This window comes from Malaclemys terrapin, chromosome 16, assembly GCF_027887155.1.
Source record: "Malaclemys terrapin pileata isolate rMalTer1 chromosome 16, rMalTer1.hap1, whole genome shotgun sequence".
Classification (NCBI taxonomy): Eukaryota; Metazoa; Chordata; order Testudines; family Emydidae; genus Malaclemys; species Malaclemys terrapin.
This window is the reverse complement of record NC_071520.1, coordinates 14,876,202-14,899,115: the sequence shown is the minus strand read 5'-3', so window position 1 is coordinate 14,899,115 and position 22,914 is coordinate 14,876,202. Positions and strand designations below refer to the sequence as shown.

Here is a 22,914-nt window from a genome sequence, read left to right as displayed (position 1 = left end):
GCATTGAAAAGGCTATCTGACCCAAAATGACAAGTTAGAAAACAACTGGATCTTGGAGGTTTTCGACCTGCTTGCAGCAGGTCACATACAACTATCTGTTCTGAAGGTTACAGTGGAAACTGTTAGGCAATGGAATGCCTATCTCATTTATAGCATTTGCTACTATGTTGTTGTAATCTCAATATTCTGCTATATATAGCTTGGCTCATCTCTTTGCTCCCAGTCTAAACATGCTTGTGTGCTCCCCCTAAAACACACCCCAGGAGAATGCTTGCTTGAATCCCATTAGTTCCCACAGGGAGTGGAGTTTTAGGGCATTTTGAACCTGTAATAAAATGCTGTGCACTATATATGAGAGGGGCTGTGTGGGAATAATGGGAGTATTCTTTATAGCACTGGAATATATCTTTAAATTGTGTAACATTGAGTGCTTTGTACTTGCTATTGTAAGCTGCAGGGGCATCATTCTAGCATAATGGTCATTCTACCTACTGTCTCTTTCTGTTGTACCTTACCCTGCAGCAACTTTCAGCCTTTAAGAAAACGGTTAAGTACAATGGACGAGAGCTAGTGGTCTTATTTGTAAGTGTCGGTCAGTGCTCACAATGTGCTGTGTGCTCATGAGGCAGACACATGGATCCTGCCTCAATGAACGTACAAGCAAGATTTAAACTCTTCTAGACAGGAACATTCCTACCCTGAACTTTAGTGTTGGAGCCTGTTAAATATTTGAATGAAGCAGGCAGGAGTTGTGCTTTTTTGAAGCTAAGTATTAATAGTATTGCCAGGTGCAAACAGTCAAAAATCACGGGTCAGGCCCCAGAAAACTGAGATTAGCTTAAAAATCATGAGATTTTGAAAACAAATGCACTCTGGTTTCTCTGTGGCTCCTGATTTTTGAGCCTTGTAGGGTTTGACTTTGTTTTTCCTCAAACTTTCCTCCACCAAGAGGCTTAGATGAGGCTCTTGCCTTTCATTTAATAAGATTCTTATTTATTTATTTGGGCAGAAGCTTTCATGGGCTAAAACTGATGAAGTGGGTTTTAGCCCATGAAAGCTTATGCCCAAATAAATGTTAGTCTCTAAGGTGCCCCAATGACCACTTCTTGTTTTTGCTGATGCAGACTAACACGGCTACCCCTCTGTCATCTAACTAAAAGATTCCTGCAGCTTCAAGAAAAATACCAAATAGCACAAGAGTCTTCATTAAAATTGGCAGAGTTGCCCCTGGGAGGAATCTGTGGTGGTGGTAAAAAGGTTGTTCATAGCAAGATGACCTAACTTGAGTGCTGAAGTCCGCACAAAGAAAAGGCATGTAACTGCTTTGTCAGCCCAGACAGCCTCTCTATGTGCTTCATTGTGTGTCCTGAATGTGAAAGCAGACTTCATGTTTGGGGAGGTGTGTGTGTAAGGAGCTGTACTATGGCTCTCCTTTCTGGACACAAAATTAGCTCCGAAGACTGATGGGAAGTCACATGTGTATGACCTGATGAACTTGACAATACAATATGTCACATCAGCCATTTGTGTAGCACCCACCTAACTACCAGCATTCTAAGGGGCCATACGACATCTGCAGATTCAGCCATACAACAAAGCTCAAAGCCATAATATAAGAACATAGGACTCCTAAGGCTATGGCTACACTGACGCTTTACAGCTCTGCAACTTTCTCGCTCAGGGATGTGAAAAAAAACTAATCCCCTCGTGGAGGTGGAGTACCTGCAGCGCTGGGAGAGCTCTCTTCCCAGCTCTTGAGCCGCGACCACACTCGCACTTCAAAACACTGCCGAGGGAGCGCTCCCGCGGCAGCGCTTTGGAGTTCTGAGTGAAGCCACGGCCTAAGTGTACATGATGCTTTCATGGTATTCCCTATAATCCTGCCTAACATAGCTAGCTGCCAGCTCATCACAGAAGAGCTACTGCGTGACTTTGGCTTGGGGTCATTACTGAAGATGGATGTGATGAGGATCCTTCCCCAAAATACCTCGCAGAGATGGATTGAAAATGATATTTGTCTGGGATCCTGGGGAAAAGATGCCATGCATGTATAATGAATTAAGGGGGACTGTGTCAGCTTACACTTAACAAGTTCAGGACTCTTTTTTTTTTTTTTTTTTTTTTTTTTAAACATCTTAGCTGTTCTTTTTAAAAGTTCTGATAATTAAATTCAAAATGGGTGAAGAAACAGCCATTTAGTTTCACTTCTGTTTCTAGTCCGTTTCACTATCATTCTCACACTAGCACATAGGTGAGGTGTTTTGGGTTGCAAACTCTGCATTGGGAATGTTTAAATCCAAACAAAAGTTTTAATTGGATTTTTTATAAACAGCCAAAACATGGAAACATTTCCTTTGCCCTAATGTCTGTAAAACCTTGCTTTTTTAACAAACTTGAATTTGGAGCCTAAAGTGGATATTTTAACTTTTTTTCCCCAAGGGAGGAAGAGGAAGGTGGAAAGGGCTAAATTTTGCAAAAAAGGCCACAAGTAGGAGCATGACTGTCTCCTGGCATATCCTTTCCCCAAATATGAAATGCAGACCAGTACAACAGTAAAATCTGATTTGAACTCCTACCTGTATGAGTGTGAGGCTACGTCTATGCTATGAACTAAGGGTGTGATTTGCCCAGCTCACGCTCATACCTGCAGTAGCTCAAGGAAAGCTAGCACAAGTATAAATGGTGGTGTAACCTATTGGTGTAGTCGTGATAGCATTTTCAGTCACAGTGGTGGCACAGCTTAGCTGGACTGAGTACATATTTTCTCATTTCAGGAGTGTTTGTACTTAGCACAGCTAAGCCACGCTGCTGCTGCCCGCACGACTGCAGTTACAGTTATCTATACTTGCCTTAGAGCTCAGGAATCACACCCCTAGCTCATGATGTAGACATAGCCTTAGGAGCTTGTTCTTTAAACTGAACGGATCGGTTATCAGTCCAGTGCGAACAGATCAATGCTGCATCCTGTGTTTAGCTTTTGATCAGGGCTGGTGGAAGATAATCTCTTTGTGCCCAAGAGAATTAATGAAATTGAGGAGTTAGAAAAACTGTACCAAAATCTCAGTGAGATTACAGCTGGAATGAGATGTTCTGACCCATTTTAAAGTACTGAACACTTCACTTTTAAGAACAAAGACCTCTGAAGTATTGGGCAATTGCAAGGAATCGAGCAGAAGAAAGCTTCCTTAACTTAATTTGGGCAATTTAAAGGCACTGTATCCGTTGCTCTGCCCTGCCCCGCCCCGCCCCAAGGTATAAAGAAGCATTGATTTCTTTTGGTGTTGTTGGTACTTGGAATTCCTGAAAATCAGGTTTGCATGCATTCATGGCCTACCCTGCTCTTAAAGAGATGCTTAAACCAGTTGACCTAGAATTAGTTTTGTAAAATATAGTACCTTTTTCCAAAAGCCTTATACCACTAGAAATGTTCCCATTCCATTTTTAAATTCTAAGTTTTATCTATCAAACCTTCTCCTGTAGTGTTTCATTGACCCAGCTGAGAAATGTTTTGTGGACTCTTAAAGATTTAAAATCTCTTATCCTAAGGCAGTGTTTGTAACCTTTGTGGAAAAAGGGCACCCAGAAAGGACTAGCAGAGCCTCTGGCATGTACGTTACCCCAGTGGCAAGGTTCTGAAGCATTACAATGTATGATTGAAGAGAAATCCAAGATTCTGAATTGGGGGAGTATGTGGGAGGGTTGCCTATCTGAGAACTTGAGGGTTTTTAATCTTTTGGAATGCTGTTGTTTTTGCAAGAAATTCCCCTTCCTACCTCCCCCCTCTTCTGAGTCAAATGGATACATTTAGGGTAAGTTCAATCCTGGGTTTGTCAACTTCAACTTTTTTTATTTGCCTTTTTTAAAGCAACAACATAGATCATGCCATGGAGAATGCTCTTACCATGCTATGGTGGAGTGGTGATAACTTGTAATGTCCTATCGAGCACATGTCACAGTTGTCTTCTCCTGGATGGAGAGTCAGGCTTGCGTAAAGATGGTAAGACCTTTATTCTAGCTCTGTTGCTAGGGGGCCTGTGCCTTTGGATCAGAAGCTGAGTTCTACCCCCACTTGAAGGTTACAAGCCCCAGAGGGCCACAACATACCACCTAGTGGGGGAAGGGAAATCCTTTCAGAATTAATGTTGCCTCACAATGGACTCTTGTTTGCAAATGCTGCTCAGACTGGGGCCCTGTGAGACACTGTAGAATAGTGTCCTCAGAATCCTACTGGTTCCAGGAAACATCTAAAGCTGACTGCATGCTCTGCCTCAAAAGCCCTAACATGACATCTCTTCATCTTCAGTCTGCATGATCATGCGTAGCACACTACAGACTTGATGTAAGGAACCTGTTGGAATACTGGTGAACCTTCACTGCTGGAGAAAGGAAATCTAGCTCACTACCTCCTCATCACAGAATAAACTGGTGTATTTTTGTAGCAGGTTGGAGGAGCTTGTAATGGTAAATTTCTGGGTAGCGTATCTTGACCAATTCTACTATTCAGGTAGTGCTTCACACTTTTCAGATTGCTATATAATTAAAGTAGCTGTGCTATAGTGTGTGTAGGTGTGTGATAAGGTGATTGGCATGCTTTTGGTGCAATACTTCAACCATCTAAAGATTTCTGGTAAAACCACACCATTGGACTTACTACGTTTCTAACTGAAAACAATGTTCAGTGCCCGCTGGAGGTGTCAGCAGTAATATTAATAATCCCCGTTCACTCATTGCTTGGAGTCACTGCATCCTGTGTTTTGGGACCATCTTTAGATTGTAAATTCTTCAGGGTTAGGATTGTCTTCATTGTGTGTCTAATCAGAACCCAGACACGTTGTCAGTTTATCAAATAACATGATCATTTTATTTTGTAAAGATTTTTATAGGGTAAGAGTAGGAGTGGAAAAATATCTTTCCATCTGAATGGCCCCAGACTTGAGGTGTTTTTGGGTCTGTAGCCAATGCTTGTCAACCAGCCCTTGCAGTTTTCAGTTCCCACTCAGTCCTCGAGATCCGAGTCCTCCCTCTGTCTGATATCCTGCTGCCCTTTTGGTTCCCAGTAGCTTTATTAACCCCTGGAATCGAGGGGACAAAAACGAAGGGAACAGTTAAAGTTTTATTCTAGTACTGTCACAAATATGGTAATCGGGCATTTGTTTCCATGACAGCAGAGGCAAGAACCCGCCATCAGTAATGGAAATGGACACTGGTTTTGCCAGATAGTTTGCTTCCATAAAAATTGTTGGACTGACAAAAATAAGAGACAAGACTTAAAATTCTACCTCTTAAAGTTAACTCTTCTTTTTATCTTTGGCCCATGTACTAGCCCAGGGTAATACTCTTGTAGGCTTCAGCTGGCAGCAGAAACTTGCATGTAAAAACCACCCATGGATTTTAAACATCTCATTCTCCAGCCACTAGTACAAAGGTCAGCTGTTCTCTACAGAGTACTCTTTCTCTCTGGTCTCTTTCTGGTGATGGGTATAATGATTTCTTGGAGGGCAACTTGTGTAACAACTTCTAATCTGTGCTTGTGCTTCATTACTTTGCTGAACAGGGAAGGAGTTCATCACATCTTTAAAAGTTAAGCACCTGCTTATATCTCAGTGAGGTAAATGGGATTTAAGTATGTACGTTAGATTAAGAGTGCACTTAAGTACTTTACTGAATAAATTTGAGATCATGCACATTGCTTAATGGACTTGATGAATTAGGACCTAAAAAAGCCACTATATTGCTTAATGAAGAGTTGGTGTGTACTGAGGACTGGGTAAAGCAAGTGACCTCACCTACAATAGCAATAGGCATGTTATAGCATTTGCAGACACAACATACAGTAGTGGCATGAGAAGCAAGCAGAGCTGCGGAGATCCATCACAAGTTTAAATCTCTTGTTGTTTTCAGACAGTTTACAAGCTTTGTTTTCTGCCATCCAAACAATGCTGTTAACGGGAGTTCTAAACAGCTGCCCCAAATCTATGACCGTGCCTACATTCCTTCCTTCCTATAGGTCAGGTAGGTGGGAGGAAAAGGACTGATGGTTAGTCATCCCGCTCTTCTAGCAGATCCAAGCTGGAGAGAACCCAGAGAATGGCTTGAGTGGTGCTTGTGGCACCTTTCATGTAGCTCCTGTAAACTCAGATGATCTGGATTGGGGGGGGTCAGGGTGGAAGATGCTCAGCAGTGCACAATGGCATAGGCGCTGACTCCGTGGGTGCTCTGGGGCTGGAACACCACAGGGAAAAATTGGTGAGTGTTCTACACCCACCAGCAGCATCCCAACCTGCCCCTCCACCTCCTCCCCTGAGTGCACCGCTGTGTCCTGCTTCTCCCCCTCCCTCCCACTGCTTGCGCCGTGAAACAGCTGTTTCGCACAGCAAATTGGGGGGGGGGGGGGGGACGTGGCACGCTCAGGGAAGAGGCAGGGGTTTGGGAAGGACTCCAATAGGGGCAGGGAGGGGATGGAGCCAGGGTGGCGCGAGCACCCACCAGCACCAAGGAAAGTTGGCACCTGTGGACGATAGATAAAGCAAAGCGAGCTGAATAATAACTTAACAATCTCAGCAAACAAATGGCATAGCATCGTTCCTGCCTCTGCTGGGTCAGTGGGGTTAGTAGGAAAACGGAAGATTTGGGTTCTGGGTGTCTAGCTTCCTATATAGGGATGAAAGGTTTGGACCATGAGTGGGCATGAGATGTGAGCTGCATATTTCCACTGCTGCTTCTGTCTGTGCCTGGCCTCCCATGCCATAAATGCTCTTTTGCTGCCAGTCCTTACAGCTCTTCCGGTCTGGTCTCTGACTCCTAACCTCCTTTCTCATTAAAATTACAACCTGTTCCAAGCTTTCCAGCTTAATTAGTTCCTCTGAATCTTGGCCTTTGTACTCTGTTACTCTGCCCGCACCTACCTATGCATACTGCATTTATGGTATATTATACACTATATCAATATGATGTTTTAACCATGCTGTGAAGCCACCGGTAATACCTCTTCTACAAGTAAACAACTTCTGTATTTCACCTATAGTAGTTCATCTCATTTTCCAAGAAGCTGCTGTGGATTGAATGTAATGATTCAGAAAAGGGGATGGAGGGATGAGCTCAAAGGAGAGAGGAGGCCAAGATGGATGCTGGTGCAAAAAACACAGCTATTTTGAAAGCTATAGGTCATCCTTCAGCTTTGTGCCAGGGCACTGGTGAGACACAATGAGGCACTCAGGAAACCACTTTAGCTTACAGTTCCAGATTCATGTTAAGGTAAGTAATAATATTACCAATCATCAGGATTTTGGAATATATGCTTGCTACGAGTGCTGCGACTAGGGTATGCCAAGAGAGCCTGTAACGGACTGGATATTAATGAGAGAGGATGGGGCCTGACAGTGGAGTCAGACAAAGTAAAAAGCGGACTCAGTATGGGATTTGGATTGAAATCCAATGAACAGTTGACAGCCATTACTGCGGGAACTTGCACACTGAACAGGCACGGAGACCATCTGCACTGCACCCCTGGCTGCATAGAACCAAACTACTCCGCCCAGCTGGATGTGAGGAGCGAAGAGCCCGTTTCTCCTAGCCGTGATGCAGTCCATCTCTGAGACTGAAACAGCACAACCCACACTCATTGATGATGCATCTGAAATTCAATACAATCCCTTAACAGTAAAAAGAAGAACAGGAGTACTTGTGGCACCTTAGAGACTAACAAATTTATTAGAGCATAAGCTTTCGTGGACTACAGCCCACTTCTTCGGATGCATATAGAATGGAACATATAATCATGATTATATGTTCCATTCTATATGCATCCGAAGAAGTGGGCTGTAGTCCACGAAAGCTTATGCTCTAATAAATTTGTTAGTCTCTAAGGTGCCACAAGTACTCCTGTTCTTCTTTTTGCGGATACAGACTAACACGGCTGTTACTCTGAAACTTAACAGTAAAAGTATTGCAAGTCCCATGAGTTCTGAGCAGGGAGCCTCATTGTGCCATGGCTATAGATTTGAGAACCTAAGGCCAGGCATTGACTGCCTGCAAGTGGTGGCTGAGGCTAATATAAAGTATCTGAATCAAAGATGAACATAGAGCCTGGCCCTTAATGTTCACTTGAGGCTTGACTATATAAGAACACTGACCGTTACATCCTATGTCCTTTGGGCTGAATAATTGCACTGCTGTAATGGTACCGATATAACCCCCTGGGGTAGAACACTCTGTTCCAGAATAAATAGGACTTTACTCTACTCTCAATATATTCACATAGTAACCACTATTTCTACTAATTGCCTTGTGTTTAAAATACAGATAAAGGAGGACAAGTTGGTGAAGGGAACTTAGGGTGAGGATATAGATATCTAAGCCACCACTTCAAGTTCAGCTAAAGTAACAAGGGCCAAAAATGTACCCTACTGGGAGAGCCATTTAGTGGCTGATGTGAAAATCTGAATAGTCTCTTACTATACTAGTGTGTTCTTTAATACTGAGTTAGCCGGTCAGGGCTTATGTCTGTCTTACCTGAGGAAAAGCCCTTCTACCCATGCAGCACTAACAGCTGACTCAAATCTAGTTCTTGGTAAAAGACTCAGCCCCATAATTTTGGGTCTTGGGAGAGTTCTTTTTAGCCAGGCCCTAGTGACTCACTGAGGGCTGTGTGTGTATATATAGCCTGTTAAGACCACCTCATATTAGGTTCACAGTGTATGACGTTGACTTTTTCATAGTTTGTTGGGGGGAAGGGAGCTTCCTGTTTAGAAATCATCATTTTACAGCTTGTGAAGGTTGAGAGGGGTACAAATGGGGTGGTGGTGGTGGTGGTGGTGTTTTTTATGGCCTTGGAAACAGCTGTAATAAAAAATGCTGAGATGCTTTTCTTCAATCAGTCACTGCCAGCACTAACAAACCAGCCTGTGTCCAACAGCCAGGCAGGAACATTCACTAGGGACCAGGACTTAATTTTTAAGCTTCTAGGAGGTTGTTTACAGGCAGCAGTCAGAAAAACAAATGACTTAAAAAAATAAAATATGAATGCCTGGATGCTTGCAGGTGCCTCTTTTGTATAATTTATGGACAAATATAACTCAGTGCAGTTTTCATCAAGGAGCTCTAGTGCTGACATTAAACCCCATGAGCTAAGTTGAGTGGCTTAATAACAACCCTGAGCTGGAATTAAACTGCTCTCAAACTTCCATAAATTAAGATAACAACATACTGGTAGAAAAAGTGAAGAGAGGAAGATGACCCACTCCCTGGCAGAGGCGGGGTATGTGTGTACAAGGCAGCTGTACATAATCTCTAATGTCCTAATCCTACAGCTACTTACAGGCGTGCTTAACTTAAACCATGTCCTTTAGGATGAAAGTTGCAATATAAATCAATTATAGATAAGACACCTGCCTCTCTATTACCAACCAACTTCATGCAACAGTGCCCTGACCCCGTAGCCAGACCCCTCAAAACGCTGTCTCATCTACTGTCCTTGGCAGATGGCATCTTAATAAAGTTGCAAACGCCTGGATCAGCCTGCCCTAGGTGTCTATTTCTAATAATTATTTACAGTGAAAGTTGCTATCATTCTCCACATTTCATAGCTGGAGAAATGGGGGGGATAAAGGGACTTGCTAAGGAGCAGACCACAGGGCTTCTTAAATCCTAGGACCCTGGGTTCGATCTACTAGGCCACGATACCCTCCCGTTAGAGCACGGATGCTACCGGGCTCATGGCTTCTTCCCCCGAGGGCAGCGATTGTGGTTTCAGGGTTTCATCCCCGCCTCCCCCCCACATGTGATTCCACAGTTGGGAAGCAGCAGGTGCTGAGCCAAGCCGCTGCAGTAAGGCCAGGGCTTAATTTGGGCCAGGGCTTGCTGAGTCCCGGCTCCCCTGGGCTGGGCCGGGCCGTTCCTGACCCCGGCTCCCCTGGGCTGGCTTCCTCAGTTATGAAAAAAGAACAGGAGTACGTGTGGCACCTTAGTCTCTAAGTACTCCTGTTCTTTTCGCGGATACAGACTAACAGGGCTGCTACTCTGAAACCTGTCAGTTATGAAAGTAAAAAACTGCTTGAGCCCTGGGGCTGGTTGAGTGAGGGGAGCCCCTGGGCTGCTGGAGCTGAGGCTGCACCGGGGCAGAGCCGAGCCCCTGAGGGAAGGATTTCAGAGCCCCCCCCGAACAGCAGCCGCCTGGCTCCCCCGTTGGCTCCCTGCCCCCCACTTTCTCCCCGCGGGCGAGGAGCCGGCGGCGGAGCTGCAGCCTGAGTCCCGCCCCCGCGGGCTGCCCGGGCCCGCCCCGCCCCGCGTGTTCCCGAGGATGTGACGCCGCCGGCCCCACCCCTGCTGCGGGCGGGGACCGGCTGCCGACAGCCGCTCCAGCGCGTAGCCAGCCCGGGCGTCCGCGGGGGGCGACGTGCCCTGCTGCCCGCCCCCTGCCCGGGGACCCGCCCCGAGTCCAGCCCCGCACCGCTTAAACGGGGCCAGTCCGCCGGCCTCTCCCGCCGCAGTCATGTCCGCCCGCCCCGCGTTCACCAGCCCCTTCCCCAGCCCCCGCCGCCTGGCTGCCGCGGCCCCGGCCGGCAGGGCGAAGCTCACCCACCCCGGCAAGGCGATCCTGGCAGGTGAGTGCTGGGCGGGGGCTGCCCGTAGCTTGCCCGGGAGCCGCCGTGCCCCGGGTTCCGCCCCGGCCAAGTGCTCGCTGCACCCTGGGGTGGGGGCCGCGCCTCGCGTGGGTGCAACTGATGGGACAACAACCTCCCCTGCCCCCCGGAATTCCCTTTGCTGCTGCCCTGGCGGGGCCAGTCGCCCAGCCCCGCGAGTTGTCTGGCTCGGCACCCCGAGGTCTCCGTGCTGCTGGCAGGTCTCCTGGGCTGCTTGAAAGAGTCCGTGCAGAGTGCGTGCCCTGAACTTTGTCCCCCTGTGTGTGCGGGCGGCTCCGTGTCTGATAGCGGCACTCGGCTGTTCGCAAGGCGCTGGGCATCCCTCCCTCCCTCCCGGGCAGTGTCGGGTTTCCATGGCCGTGCTCCCCGCTCGTTATGTTGCGGGCTGTTTGCAGGGCTGGTGCCTGAGTTTCGGCAGCTGTGTCACTGTCTGATGCAATTGCAACTTGCAGCCCTGCTTTGAGAAGTACCCGGCCCCTTCCTGGCATGTCCTGCTCGGTCCTTTCAAATTTCCCGGGGACTCAGGGCAGTGTGAGTGGTGATCGCTTTTCTACCCGGGGGTGAGGGGAGATCTGGGTACAGAGCTGAGGGGCGGGTCTGGGCCAAACATCACCCATAGCTGTGAGCACACCCTGGGATTGACTGTGGCATCTTGGCTGCTGTGGGACCTTCCTATGCTGAATTGCAAGACTCTGTCCTGGTTCTAGATTATGGCTTGGATCTGGGCTGAGCCAGACTTTAGTTTGGGATTTCCTCACCAGGCAAGAGAGCTCCCTGTTTACCCCTTTGGGGGATCTGTCACACTATGGCCTATTTATCTTGAGGTTTAGCACTGCCCCTGGGGGGCAGAAAGGGTCACTGCAGTGCTCTTCACTCAACTCCTGGTGTCTGTGCAATCATGAATGTGTATATTTGATACGCTGCAGGCCCTTTCAGTTTCCAAGTCATAGGTGCTGACTTTTGTTTTTGCTGGTGGATGCTTTTGAAGAGGGGTGTGTGTGTGTGTGTGTATGTGTTTGGGGAGGGAGGGGGCACTCTGCCAGTTTGGGGGGAAGGCTATTTTCAACCTATTTATACACTTCTTTCATATTCTAGTTATTGAATGTGTCTGTCATTGGTATCGTTACTATTTTAATAATGATTAAATTGTTGTGAACTACATAATTACATCATCATGAATTACACTACATTAAAATCATTGCAATCACCTACAAGCTGTCTTCACTAACGTCCCTGTTGAAAGACATTATGCCGAACTGTAGCTTTCTGGATGAAACTGTCAGCAATCTTATTTACATTTAGTTCCCTGGTATTGTTTTGATGGACATTAAGGACAGTTTGGTTATTCAGTTGCATCTGTCCCATTGGTGACAGGAGATCACTTTTAAATCTTCTGAAGCTTGAGAATGAGTTCAGGATGATACAGGCATCGTGAGAAGGATTCTTATAAATTTGCAGTACTCTGGAAACAGTACTGCAAATGACTCCAAGATCTCTTTCTTGATGGGGAAACAGCTAATTTAGGCACCATCATTTTGTATATATAGTTGGATTATATTTTGCCATGTGCATTACTTTGCATTTAACATTGAATTTCATCTGCCATTTTGTTGCCAAATCACCCAGTTTTGTGAGATCCCTTTGTAACATTAAGTCCAAAGCTGACTGCAAAATACTGAGTAATTTTGTATCCTCTGCAAATGTTGCCACCTCACTGTTCACCCCTTTTTGCAGATCATTTATGAATAGGTTGAACAGCACTGGTCCAATACAAGCCCCTGGGGGACATCACTATTTACCTCTCTTCATTTTGAAAATGGACCATTTATTCCTATCATTTGTTTCCTATCTTTTAACTGGAGTGCCTGGCAATGCTTTCAGGATCATCTAACAAGCCTTAATTTAATTTAACTTGTTATCTTAATCAGCCTGCCTCTGTTTATAAACAAACTCCCTCATCACATTCCATACTCAAGCTCTGGCTCCTGGGTGCTGAGCACCCACTATGTTTTCCATGGGTGCTTGAGCCCCGGAGCACCCACGCAGTCAGTGCCTATGTTCCAAGTACAGAGTTTTCCTCACTGATTATCTAAATTCACAATCTGCCGATAATCGGATGCAAGGACGTGTAAACATACTGAAATGGAACAGGAGTGGGGCTCTCCCCACTGAAGTAGTGACCACAGAAATGTGACTCCAGAGCCTGAAAGTGCTGCCTAGATTCAACCCCCAAGCTGGTTCTTTCCATGCCCTCCTTGATCCATCTCTGCCTTACACAGCGTTGCTGCCTTTAGAGGAAATGGGAGCGCTCCTGTTTTTCATTCCTCCGTGCCTCTGGGGGATCTCTTGGTGACAGAGAATACGGGAAAGGAGTTCTTGGTGGAAGCTATGTAGCTCCCTTTGAACGGGAATTATGCGTGATTATACCCGAGCTGAGTTTGGCACTCAGTGTCTTGGAGAGGTGGATGTTCAGTTTCAAGTGAGTAGCTACACAGCCCCAGGCAAATGAACGATCAGCGCATTACTCTGTGCCCCTCTTCCCCTCCCCCCCCCCCCCCCGAAAGGTGTGTAGGTGGGGTGGCATGTTAACAATCTGTCTCCTCCTTCCCCAATGTAATCTACTGATGCCATGTTCCCTTCAAACCTGTGTGGTGATAATGAGCCGAAGAGAGACATTCTGATTTCTCTTTCATTTTGAATTCCAGGATGCAACAGGTACATCCAGGAAGTGTGCTAGCTCTGTATGGCTGGATGTAACCAACAGCCAGACATTCCATCCACGGGGATGTTCCATTTAAACCCGTTGCATGGACACGTTGGTGGTCCAGCAGCAGCAGGGGTGTTGGGCAGGGATTCTTAGTTTACTTTGCACCTAACTGGGGCAATCAGATGCCCACTCCCCATGGACCATTATAAGTCGACGATACTGACCTATGTTTCCAAGTACTTTAGCTGTAAGGTCTTGACTATGAACTGTGACTTTGATATCACAATGTTAGTGATCTCTGTTCCGGTAATATACAGGCAAACACATACCGGCTTTGGATGGGTTTGCTAGAATTATTTCATCTACAAGAACAAACTTAGCAGAGTGTATCAGTGATTAGAAATTAATTTATTTGCAGGAAAAAAGGGACCAAACCCTCTGATGAGGAGTGCACGGAGCTTATCACATTGAGGGTGAAAAGGAGGGTCGGGGAACAGATTAACACTGTTGTTCTCCTCATAGCTCATTCCTACTCTGTTGCCTTATTGCTCCCTGGTGTGATGGAACAGCTTTTGGGTTCTCACAACAGCTCCGCAGCTGCCCCTCATCTCTTGTGGGATGAAATTACTTCCACAGATCAGCTTGTTTTTGGATCAAAGTCTCTCTAGTTTAACTCCACTGACCTCAGTGGAGCTACTCCAGGGATAAACTTGGCCCATTGTATCTGTTAAAAAGTGGGAGCCCAGCCAAGGGAAGGCTCGTAGAACTCACTTGCAGTGGCACATTATCTCACGTTTCCTCTGCCCAACAACAGGGAAATTCCTAGAATGGAGATGGAAGTCTTTCCTCTTTAATGAAATATAGCCATTTTGATGTGATCTGCATCGTTAGAGCTTTTGTGTTTCCCAGCTAATTCCCTTCCTCCATGATCACGTCCACCTCTTTGTTCTTCCAGTCGACTGTCCACCTTTCCTTGGGGTCTGACAGCGAAGCGCTGGCTTAGCTTAACAGAGACCTCAGAGGGAGCCTTACCTGTCTATTGCTCTTCCTGCATGGCTGCTGGAGCCGTTGCCTGCTGCCAGTCAAGTTCTGTTTGCCATCTGTGACCTCTGGCTTTGCTGTCAGTTGAGATGCATTAGTTAATGTCACACTCTCTGATGCTTGCATGGGCCTGTCAAAAAGAAAAACCACTGGAGAAGTTGCAAGGTTGACTCGAAATCAATACTCGAGCTGCATGAAATGTATGCAGCTCCTGCAGTACAAAGGGAGCCTTCTTTGTGAGGTGTGACAAGGAGCTGGGGCCTCAAATTAACTGGATAGTCCAAAAGCTTGTGACTAAACTGTTCACCCCAGGTTATCTGCAGAAGGACTGGTGGTGATATCCACAGTTACACATTTTGTCTGGGTCATAAACCCATATGTATCAGGGCATACGCCGGGGATTGGAAGACATTTCTGTCTCACTGGCAGGCTGTTCCATCACTGTCCATTGTTCGGTTTATTGAATCTTCCTTTGAAGCTTCTGGCACTGGTCCCTACTGCTGGAGTAGGTCTCTGGTCTGCTCTGCCAGTTCTTGTGTGCGTATCATGGTTTGGTTTGTCTTGTCTTTTAAAAATGGACCTTAATCCAACCTTTGGGGAAGAGGGAAGCGGATCCCACCAGCTTGTTCTTGTGAAAAGTAACTGTGCCATACACGGTGGGCCGACTTATCTCCTGCCCCCGGATAGCCACATCCGGCTTCATTGGGAGTGGCTGTGCACGCAGCTCTTCGGCTGTGCTCAGACTGCAAAGCTCCAGGCTTGGGTGAAACGGTTGTAGGGTTATGAGTCAGGCTGGGGAAGCCTGTGGGTCTTCCACAATCAGTCCAAAGATTATGAAAGGTTGCATGGCACATTGAATGTGCCCCTGCCAAAGGCCTTTGCCATTCCCTGGCTCCTTGGGAGCTCACTGATCACTGGGGAATCAGTGGCTTTCCATTGTCTATCAAGGTGTCGTGGTTCCTGAGTCCGCAGGAAAGCAGGAATTACCTGGTATAGGTGTGCACAGAACTTTACAGGTATGGGGGGGGGGGGGTGGTCCCTGTCTTGACTGGCTTCCAGCCTAGGTCAGGGGTAGGTCTCTGTAACATAGCCCTAAGTTATATATTGCTTGGTCTGGAGGAGCTCCCAGTTTCCTGATCGTGAAGCAAATGAGATGAAAGAAAGGCCCTGTTGAAATGCTGGCCCCTTCCTCACATGCAGTAAATTAAAATGCCCTGTAATGTACAGGCAGCGCTGGCCAGCCTATTCCTGGACATAATTGCGTTAAATAAGCTGATCCGTCAGGATGGTGCCTGGTACTAACTGCTCTGTTCCTGCCAGCGCCGAGTCATCCGTTCCTTTAGACAGGGAACACAAGGAGACCCATGTATGCCTATTAGATTAAAGGTGCTAGCTGATAGTTACAGGGTTTGTCAACTGATCAGGTACCGATCAACTACCTCATTGCATTCCAGACCCTCAAACCCCTTTAAATTGAGGGTGTTAAAGATGGGAAGAGACCTACTTAGACCTTGTTATCATTCGGAAGGTATAGTTCAAACCGTACAACCCCCCTTTGACCAACATCGTTATACCAGCGCACAAGCTGGATAGCCCAGGCCTCTCTGCCAATGCAGGGCAAGTCCCTATTCACTAGGGCTTTGTTCATGTCCCAAGGATTGGGGCTTCTAGTACTGCCTGAAGAAAGTGTAGCTCTCCCTATCCGCTCGCTCCTTATAGTCCTCGCACAATGAAGAATTATAACACCGATCTGCCATCAGACCAGTACTGATGAGAACGAGATCTCGGACTGGCTTCTCTGGCTGGGAGTTCAGTGCCACTGTGCTGTAGAACAGTCACTCCCCATCGTCTCCTCTGAGTGCTTCACTCCCAAGGAACCTAGTATCCAAGGGCCCTATCGCCACAGTATCTCAGCGCCTGCTGTGAATTGTAAAGAGATTCCCAACATGCTCTCAAGCAATATCTTTTTTAAATTTAAATGGTGTGATTTTTTTTTTTAGCCAGCTCCCACTTCTCTCTCATCCTTTGTCCCAATTCCTTCCCCCCCTCACTGTGGATTGTGGGGGTATTTGTGCCTAAGCAGAGGGTTCACTCTTTAGAACTAACCTCTTCCTCCTGCTGGATTCACTCAGTAGCATCCCTCGGTTGTTTTTTTTTTTTTTTTTTTTTTTTTTTTTTCCACCCCCTGGAACCGCTTTTCACACGTCACTGGCTTGAGGCTTAATTGAAGAAATTGGGCTGGAAATGAAGGGGAGCATGGCTGCTGATGCACAGATGGCTGGGGTCCCAGGGGGAGAGAGAGAGTGTGTGTGTGTGTGTGTGTGTGTGTGTGTGTGTGTGTGAGAGAAAAATCCAGGCACCTGATATGACGGTCAGCTAAAATGATACTCCTTTTTAAGGAAACAATCTACTCCTTCAGGCTCCATGTCCCATATCGCTTGCCCGTTGCTTCTAGCTGACGCTGAAGCCGGCCCCAGTTGATGGGACGTCTGGCCACATGGGGTTCTTCTTTTGTGCAGAATAGTTCTGGCCTTTGTCTGGTTCTAGAGCCGACAGGTGCCTTTGTCAGCTTCACTCCCGGCAGTGGAGGCTCCTCGGGGAGGCTTTCCTGCCCTATACCGGGTCCGGTGCAATGTGATATTTTACTTGCTGTTCTCAAACCGCCTTTGAGGGCACCTTTTGGGTTGGTTTTGCTTACCCACTTGCAGATGTTACCAGTTGCCTTTGATCTTTGGGTACTAACTGGCTCCCTTGCAGGCCATCTCAGCAGAGAGGGCAAAGACTGGATGTGCCAGGGAGCATGAGCCCTAGAAGTGATCATCCCAGGTCTGGAGAGAGGCACGTTGCTGAGGATGTTCTCCTGGATGCTGCCTTAGGTTCTCATTTATCCTCTTTTGTGTTTGAGACTCTCAGACTGGTATTTCTCACCAATGCTAAACTCCGCTGGGAGATTGAAATCTCCTCTCTAGTGATGTGTATGGACAGGCCCCCTCTGAACAACACTGGGGACACCTCTACTGCGGGAGGAGGAAGGGGCTCCAGCTCAGGGCCTCTCATTGGTGAAGCACATTCCCTTTGCCTGGGATGAACAGTAATGCACAGGGAGTCATGGGCTGCTGAGCTCTCACACCGCTTTGTTGTCTTTTAGTATAAAAAGGTAATTAAGTGTCCTGCCCGTCACTAAGATTCCCAAATCATTCCCTTCAGAAAGCCCTGTCTCTGCTGGGCATGGAGGCACGTCCCACCTTAGAGCAGTAAAACATACGGCTAGCTGCGTTTCTAGAGTAGGTTTCCCAGCGCTCGGCTAGCGTATGGGACTCCTCTCTGTGTGCTGGGGGATGGCGTGAGACCCTGTGGCGCTCAGTGGAGGTTGAGGTAGTTCTCTGCATGTCTGTAGGGCACTGTGAACGTCCTGCTCAGGATCCGCACAACATGTGTGCGAGGAAAGGGAGCCTTATCCCCAGGTTACAGGTGGGGAAACGGAGTCCCAGCCATTCCAGCTGCCAGAGTCCAAGCCAGGCTTTGTACGACATGCGCCATCAGTCGTTTCTGGGCTCATTCGTGCTGTTCAACACTATACAACAATAACTGGCAACACCCTGCTTAAAATGGCCCCGCCCACCCCACGTGGGAGAGTCACTAGCACCAAATCACGGCTAGGGAAAGGCACGGGCTACTCCTCAGCTGTGCAGTTCTGGGGGTGGCTTTAAATTGCATTTCCTGAGAAGCTCAGTGTTGAGTTGTGGGGAAGGAGGTGGGCGAGGCGCTGAGGGACTGCGGAGGGCAGGGGAAGGAACAGTATTTTATGAGCAAATCTAATCAGGCCAGATTCTCCCCCACACTTGTGATTGACATCAGGTGGCTGTAAGGCCAGGGTCTCTGCTTGGCTGGGGATTCCCTTAGCATGCGGGAGTCCCCAACTGGTGTAGCAGCCTCCACTTTCAGACCCCTTTCCATTGTTTATGGATGTGGCCAGGAGAAAGGGGCTTGGCTACTGAGTTTTGATGATCCCTGGCTGATGGGCTGGGCCTTAAAGGCCATAACTAGCTAGTGTAGCTTGGAGCAGCCTTGAGGTTGCTCCAAACTATGCTGTGGATTGCGCAGGCAGAAAATTCCCAGGATGGGAAGCTGCAACTGGCTGCTTAGCTGCACCCAACCTAACTTCCTGGTGCTTCAGTTCCATATTGATTCAGGTGTGTCTGTGTGTTGTGAAGAAGGGGAGGCTGGGTGGGGCTTGGAACCAACCCTTTAAAGGTCGTTATTGTGATGTAGTTTATACTCCCTATGGATGCTTGGATTTGTATTCCGCAGGGCACTTCTCTCTGTGTTTATGTAAGCATCTGGAACAAGCCATCGCTCTTCCTTGAGTTAATCAGTACCTCTAGCTGACAGTTGAGTGATGTTACAAGCCTCTCTCTCTCTCCCCCTCCCCCCCCCCCCTTCCCTCAGAAAGGCTTGGCATTGTGAATGTAAATGGTATAATTCTCACCTCTGCCTGGAGAATAGTGACCCTGGATTTACAGTGCAGTGTAGCTTGGGCTCATCCTGTCAGCTGGAGTTCATTTTGGAGCCTCTCTTCTACCACTGCATGCCAGCTATTAGCGAAGCCCAAGACCCAGCCGTTGGACTCCCTTGATCTTTAGCTTCCAGAGTTGCTCTCTGTCCAGGACATAAAAGCAAGGAGCTTGGAGAGAGTTGCTTGTTGGAAACAACTGGAAAACCCGTTTAAAATGAAGGACGCATCAGAGCTGCTGGCTCTGCATGAGAGAATTAGCCGAGGCTCTAGGTAATATTGTATTCTCTTTCTGCACTGACTCTCCGAGCTGTGCTTTGCAGGAAACGCCAGCTAAAGCAGTCTTGCCTGGTAAATTGCATTGTGGTGATGAGTGAACGGATGCCTGGATAGTTAGTAGATCAGTTCATGGCCAAATGCCACTGTATAAATTCAAGGTATATCATTAGCTGTTTGCTTACAGATGCTGGGATTCGGTACCTTTCATTAGCTGCTGCTGGGTGAACAAAGAATATCTCCTGCAAAGTCTTACTCAACCCTTTCAGTGCTTTTATTAAATCCAGTTTCTGGGTCATTCTTACTAACAGTGTTAACCTCTTCCTGTGCACTTAGTAAATTCATGGTGGTTCAGTCTGGCTCCCGGTGCGCGTGTGTGAGCATCACAAAACTGGCCACGTTAATACAATGCCTTTCCTGGTGGTCAGTCCAGGACAGAGTGGGCCATGGAGACTGAACTGCCCTCTGGCCTTTAAAGATGGTGCCCACCAGGTCAGTGAGGCACATTGGCAGGGCGGTGGGGAGGAAGCTTGCCCTGCTGAGGCCCATGCTCTGTAAAGAGCCGCACAGCTGTCCACCTGGCAGCTTGCATCAGCGCTGCAGCTCACTCACTCGTATAAAATAAACGGGGCCCTCGGCTCACTCTCTCTCCTACTGCTCTGGCTTAAAGAACACACGGAGGGAACCACTCAGATCCTCCAGGCTTGAACCTAAACTGTCGCTTACAGACAACCCCCCAACCTAAAGCAAATACTCACCAGCAACCACACATCACTGAACAAAACCACTAACCCAGGAACCTATCCTTGTAACAAACCCCGATGCCAACTCTGTCCACATATCTATTCAAGTGACATCATCATAGGACCTAATCACATCAGCCATACCATCAGGGGCTCGTTCACCTGCACATCTACCAATGTGATATATGCCATCATGTGCCAGCAATGCCCCTCTGCCATGTACATTGGCCAAACCGGACAGTCTCTACGCAAAAGAATTAATGGACACAAATCTGACATCAGGAATCAAAATACTCAAAAACCAGTGGGAGAACACTTTAACCTGTCTGGTCATTCAGTGACAGACCTGCGGGTGGCTATATTACAACAGAAAAACTTCAAAAACAGACTCCAAAGAGAGACTGCAGAGCTAGAATTGATATGCAAACTAGACACAATCAACTCCGGTTTGAATAAGGACTGGGAATGGCTGAGCCATTACAAACGTTGACTCTATCTCCCCTTGTAAGTACTCTCACACTTCTTATCACACTGTCTGTACTCGGCTAGCTTGATTATCACTTCAAAAGTTTTTTTTCTCTTAATTAATTGGCCTCTCAGAGTTGGTAAGACAACTCCCACCTGTTTATGCTCTCTGTATGTGTGTATATATATCTCCTCATTATATGTTCCATTCTATATGCATCCGAAGAAGTGGGCTGTAGTCCACGAAAGCTTATGCTCTAATAAATTTGTTAGTCTCGAAGGTGCCACAAGTACTCCTGTTCTTCTTTTTGCGGATACAGACTAACACGGCTGTTACTCTGAAACTTGTCCTTTGAACAAGTCATCCCTGTCTTACTAAGTCTGTGCTGTTCTTCCTCTTACTGAGGCTATGTCTACGCTGTGCACCTTACAATGGCACGGCCGTGCCGCTGCAACCGCACCATTGTAAGGTGCGCTGTGTGGCCGCTCTTTATTGCTGGGTGAGAGCACTCCTGGCAACATGATAAAACCATTTCCAACAAGGGGCAGTAGCTTCATCGCCCAGAGTGTGTGTTCCGCCGGCGAAGCACTGTCCACACAGACGCTTTTCGTCAAGACTTTTGCTTTCAGGGTGGGTGGGTGGGATTTACACTCCAGAGCAACAAAAGTTTTAACGAGGAAAGTGCCAGTGTAGACGGATCCTGAGGAGCTGCGGAGAATGGAAGTCCTCTCCTTTCTGTTGTTTTTATAAACAACAAAAGCTTCAGCAAATCAGGCCTTTGAGGGCTTTAGATTTTACGTGGCTGTTCAGTTTAGTGTTTATCCCTTTTCTTGCCAGTGAAGTCTATAAAATGACGTACATTCTCAGCTGATTATTTTTTCGTTAAAGTTTGTACAGGAGGAAGTTGGGAAATGGCGGAGAGCTGAGGCAACAGAATGATTCCAGTGAAGTTAGGGACAAATTACTCCATCCCGTTCCGTAGTGTTATCGACAGCTCTGTTTACACAGGGCTATTTACCAGTCTGACAACATAGTGTGCAGAATAGTGAAGTCAAATATTTGCAGTTCTGTGTATTCCCCACCTACAGAGTATGAGGATGTTGCTGTCCCAACTATATGGTTTTGTGTGTGTGGCTGTGTTCGTAGTGCTGTTTACCACTGGTGAAAGTGATGAAATGTAACACGCAGCGCCATCCTTGCTTGCTATTAAATACAAAATGTTCCACCTAATCATGACACAGCGAACAGGATGGACGCTTTGCTGAGGGAGGCTGTGGTACGGTAGTAAGTTATTTCCCTCCCCTAAGCACTAGCTACATCTTATTCGCTTGGCAATCTGTTTTTCAGGGAATGGATGCCATCGCTACATGGATACAATCCTTCCTGTCTTTAAGGCCCCCCCCCATTCATTTTCAGGGAATGGCCCAATGTTAGTTTCCTAGTTTGATCTCAAAGCTTTTAAAAAAAAAAAAAAAAAAAAAAAAAAAAATCCTCTTGTGTGAAAAGCCAGAGTGTGTGTGTGTGTGTGTGTCAAAATTAGACAGTTTACACTCTAAACCAGGGGTGGGCAAACTTTTTGGTCTGAAGGCCACACTGGGGTTGCAAAACTGTATGGAGGGTTGGGTAGGGAAGGCTGTGCCTCCCCAAACAGCCTGGCCCCCACTCCCTGACTATCCCCCTCAAAACCTCCAGCCCATCCACCCCCCCTTCTCCTTGTCCCCTAATTGCCCCCTCCTGGGACCCCCCGCCCCTAACCACCCCCAGGACCCCACCCCCTATCTAACCCCCCTGTTCCTAGTCCCCTGACAGGCCCCCTGGGATGCCAAGCCTATCCAACCCCCACCCCCAATTCCCCGTCCCCTGACCGCCCCTTCCCGAACCTCTGCCCATCCAACCACTCTCTGCCCCTTATCCAATCCCCCCCCCGGCCCCCTTACCATGCCACTCAGAGCAGCATGTCTGGCAGCCACGCCACCTGGCCGGAGCTAGACACGCTGCCACTCTGCTCCGCCCAGAGCGCTGCCCGCGCAGTGGCATGGCTGCGGGTGAGAGGTGACAGCAGGGGAGGGGCCAGGGGCTAGCCTCCCTGGCCAGGAGCTCAAGGGCTGGGCAGGGTGGTCCCGTGGGCTGGATGTGGCCCGTGGGCTGTAGTTTGCCCACCTCTGCTTTAAGCCTTACAGCCTGAAGTCTAGAGTTGCTACCTTGGTTTTTCAGCTGATCTCTGACCTGTCCTGCAAATCACCTTGCCTGAATGGACTTTGAGGGGAACTTGCTGATCCCCAAGGAGGAGAGAATGTGTGTGGAACGAGATGGCCCAGAGGATTGTGGTAACAGCAGAGAGTCGTCCTATCTGCACTTTCCCAAGGGGCATAGTTGTCTGTTCCACACAGAGCCCTGTGATTAGCTGATGTGATTGCAAACCACGTCTAGAACTCAAAACACTCATACTAGTGTCTCACTGCTAGCGGTGTATTTCATTCATGAGTGCTCAACCTCTCCATAGCTAGACGTAAGAAAGAAGCATGACG

At 47.5% G+C, this 22,914-nt stretch overlaps 1 protein-coding gene across 1 annotated transcript in view; it reads left to right on the top strand.

Moving 5' to 3' along the window:
* Positions 1–10,347: 10,347 nt before the first annotated feature.
* The window catches only part of SLC25A1 (solute carrier family 25 member 1), a 42,452-nt gene continuing 29,885 nt past the window's right edge, over positions 10,348–22,914 (top strand). Inside the window, exon 1 of the mRNA XM_054006183.1 lies at positions 10,348–10,601. Within this exon, the coding sequence (XP_053862158.1) occupies positions 10,490–10,601 (112 nt within the window). The 5' untranslated portion in view covers positions 10,348–10,489. The remainder of the gene's footprint in view (positions 10,602–22,914) is intronic.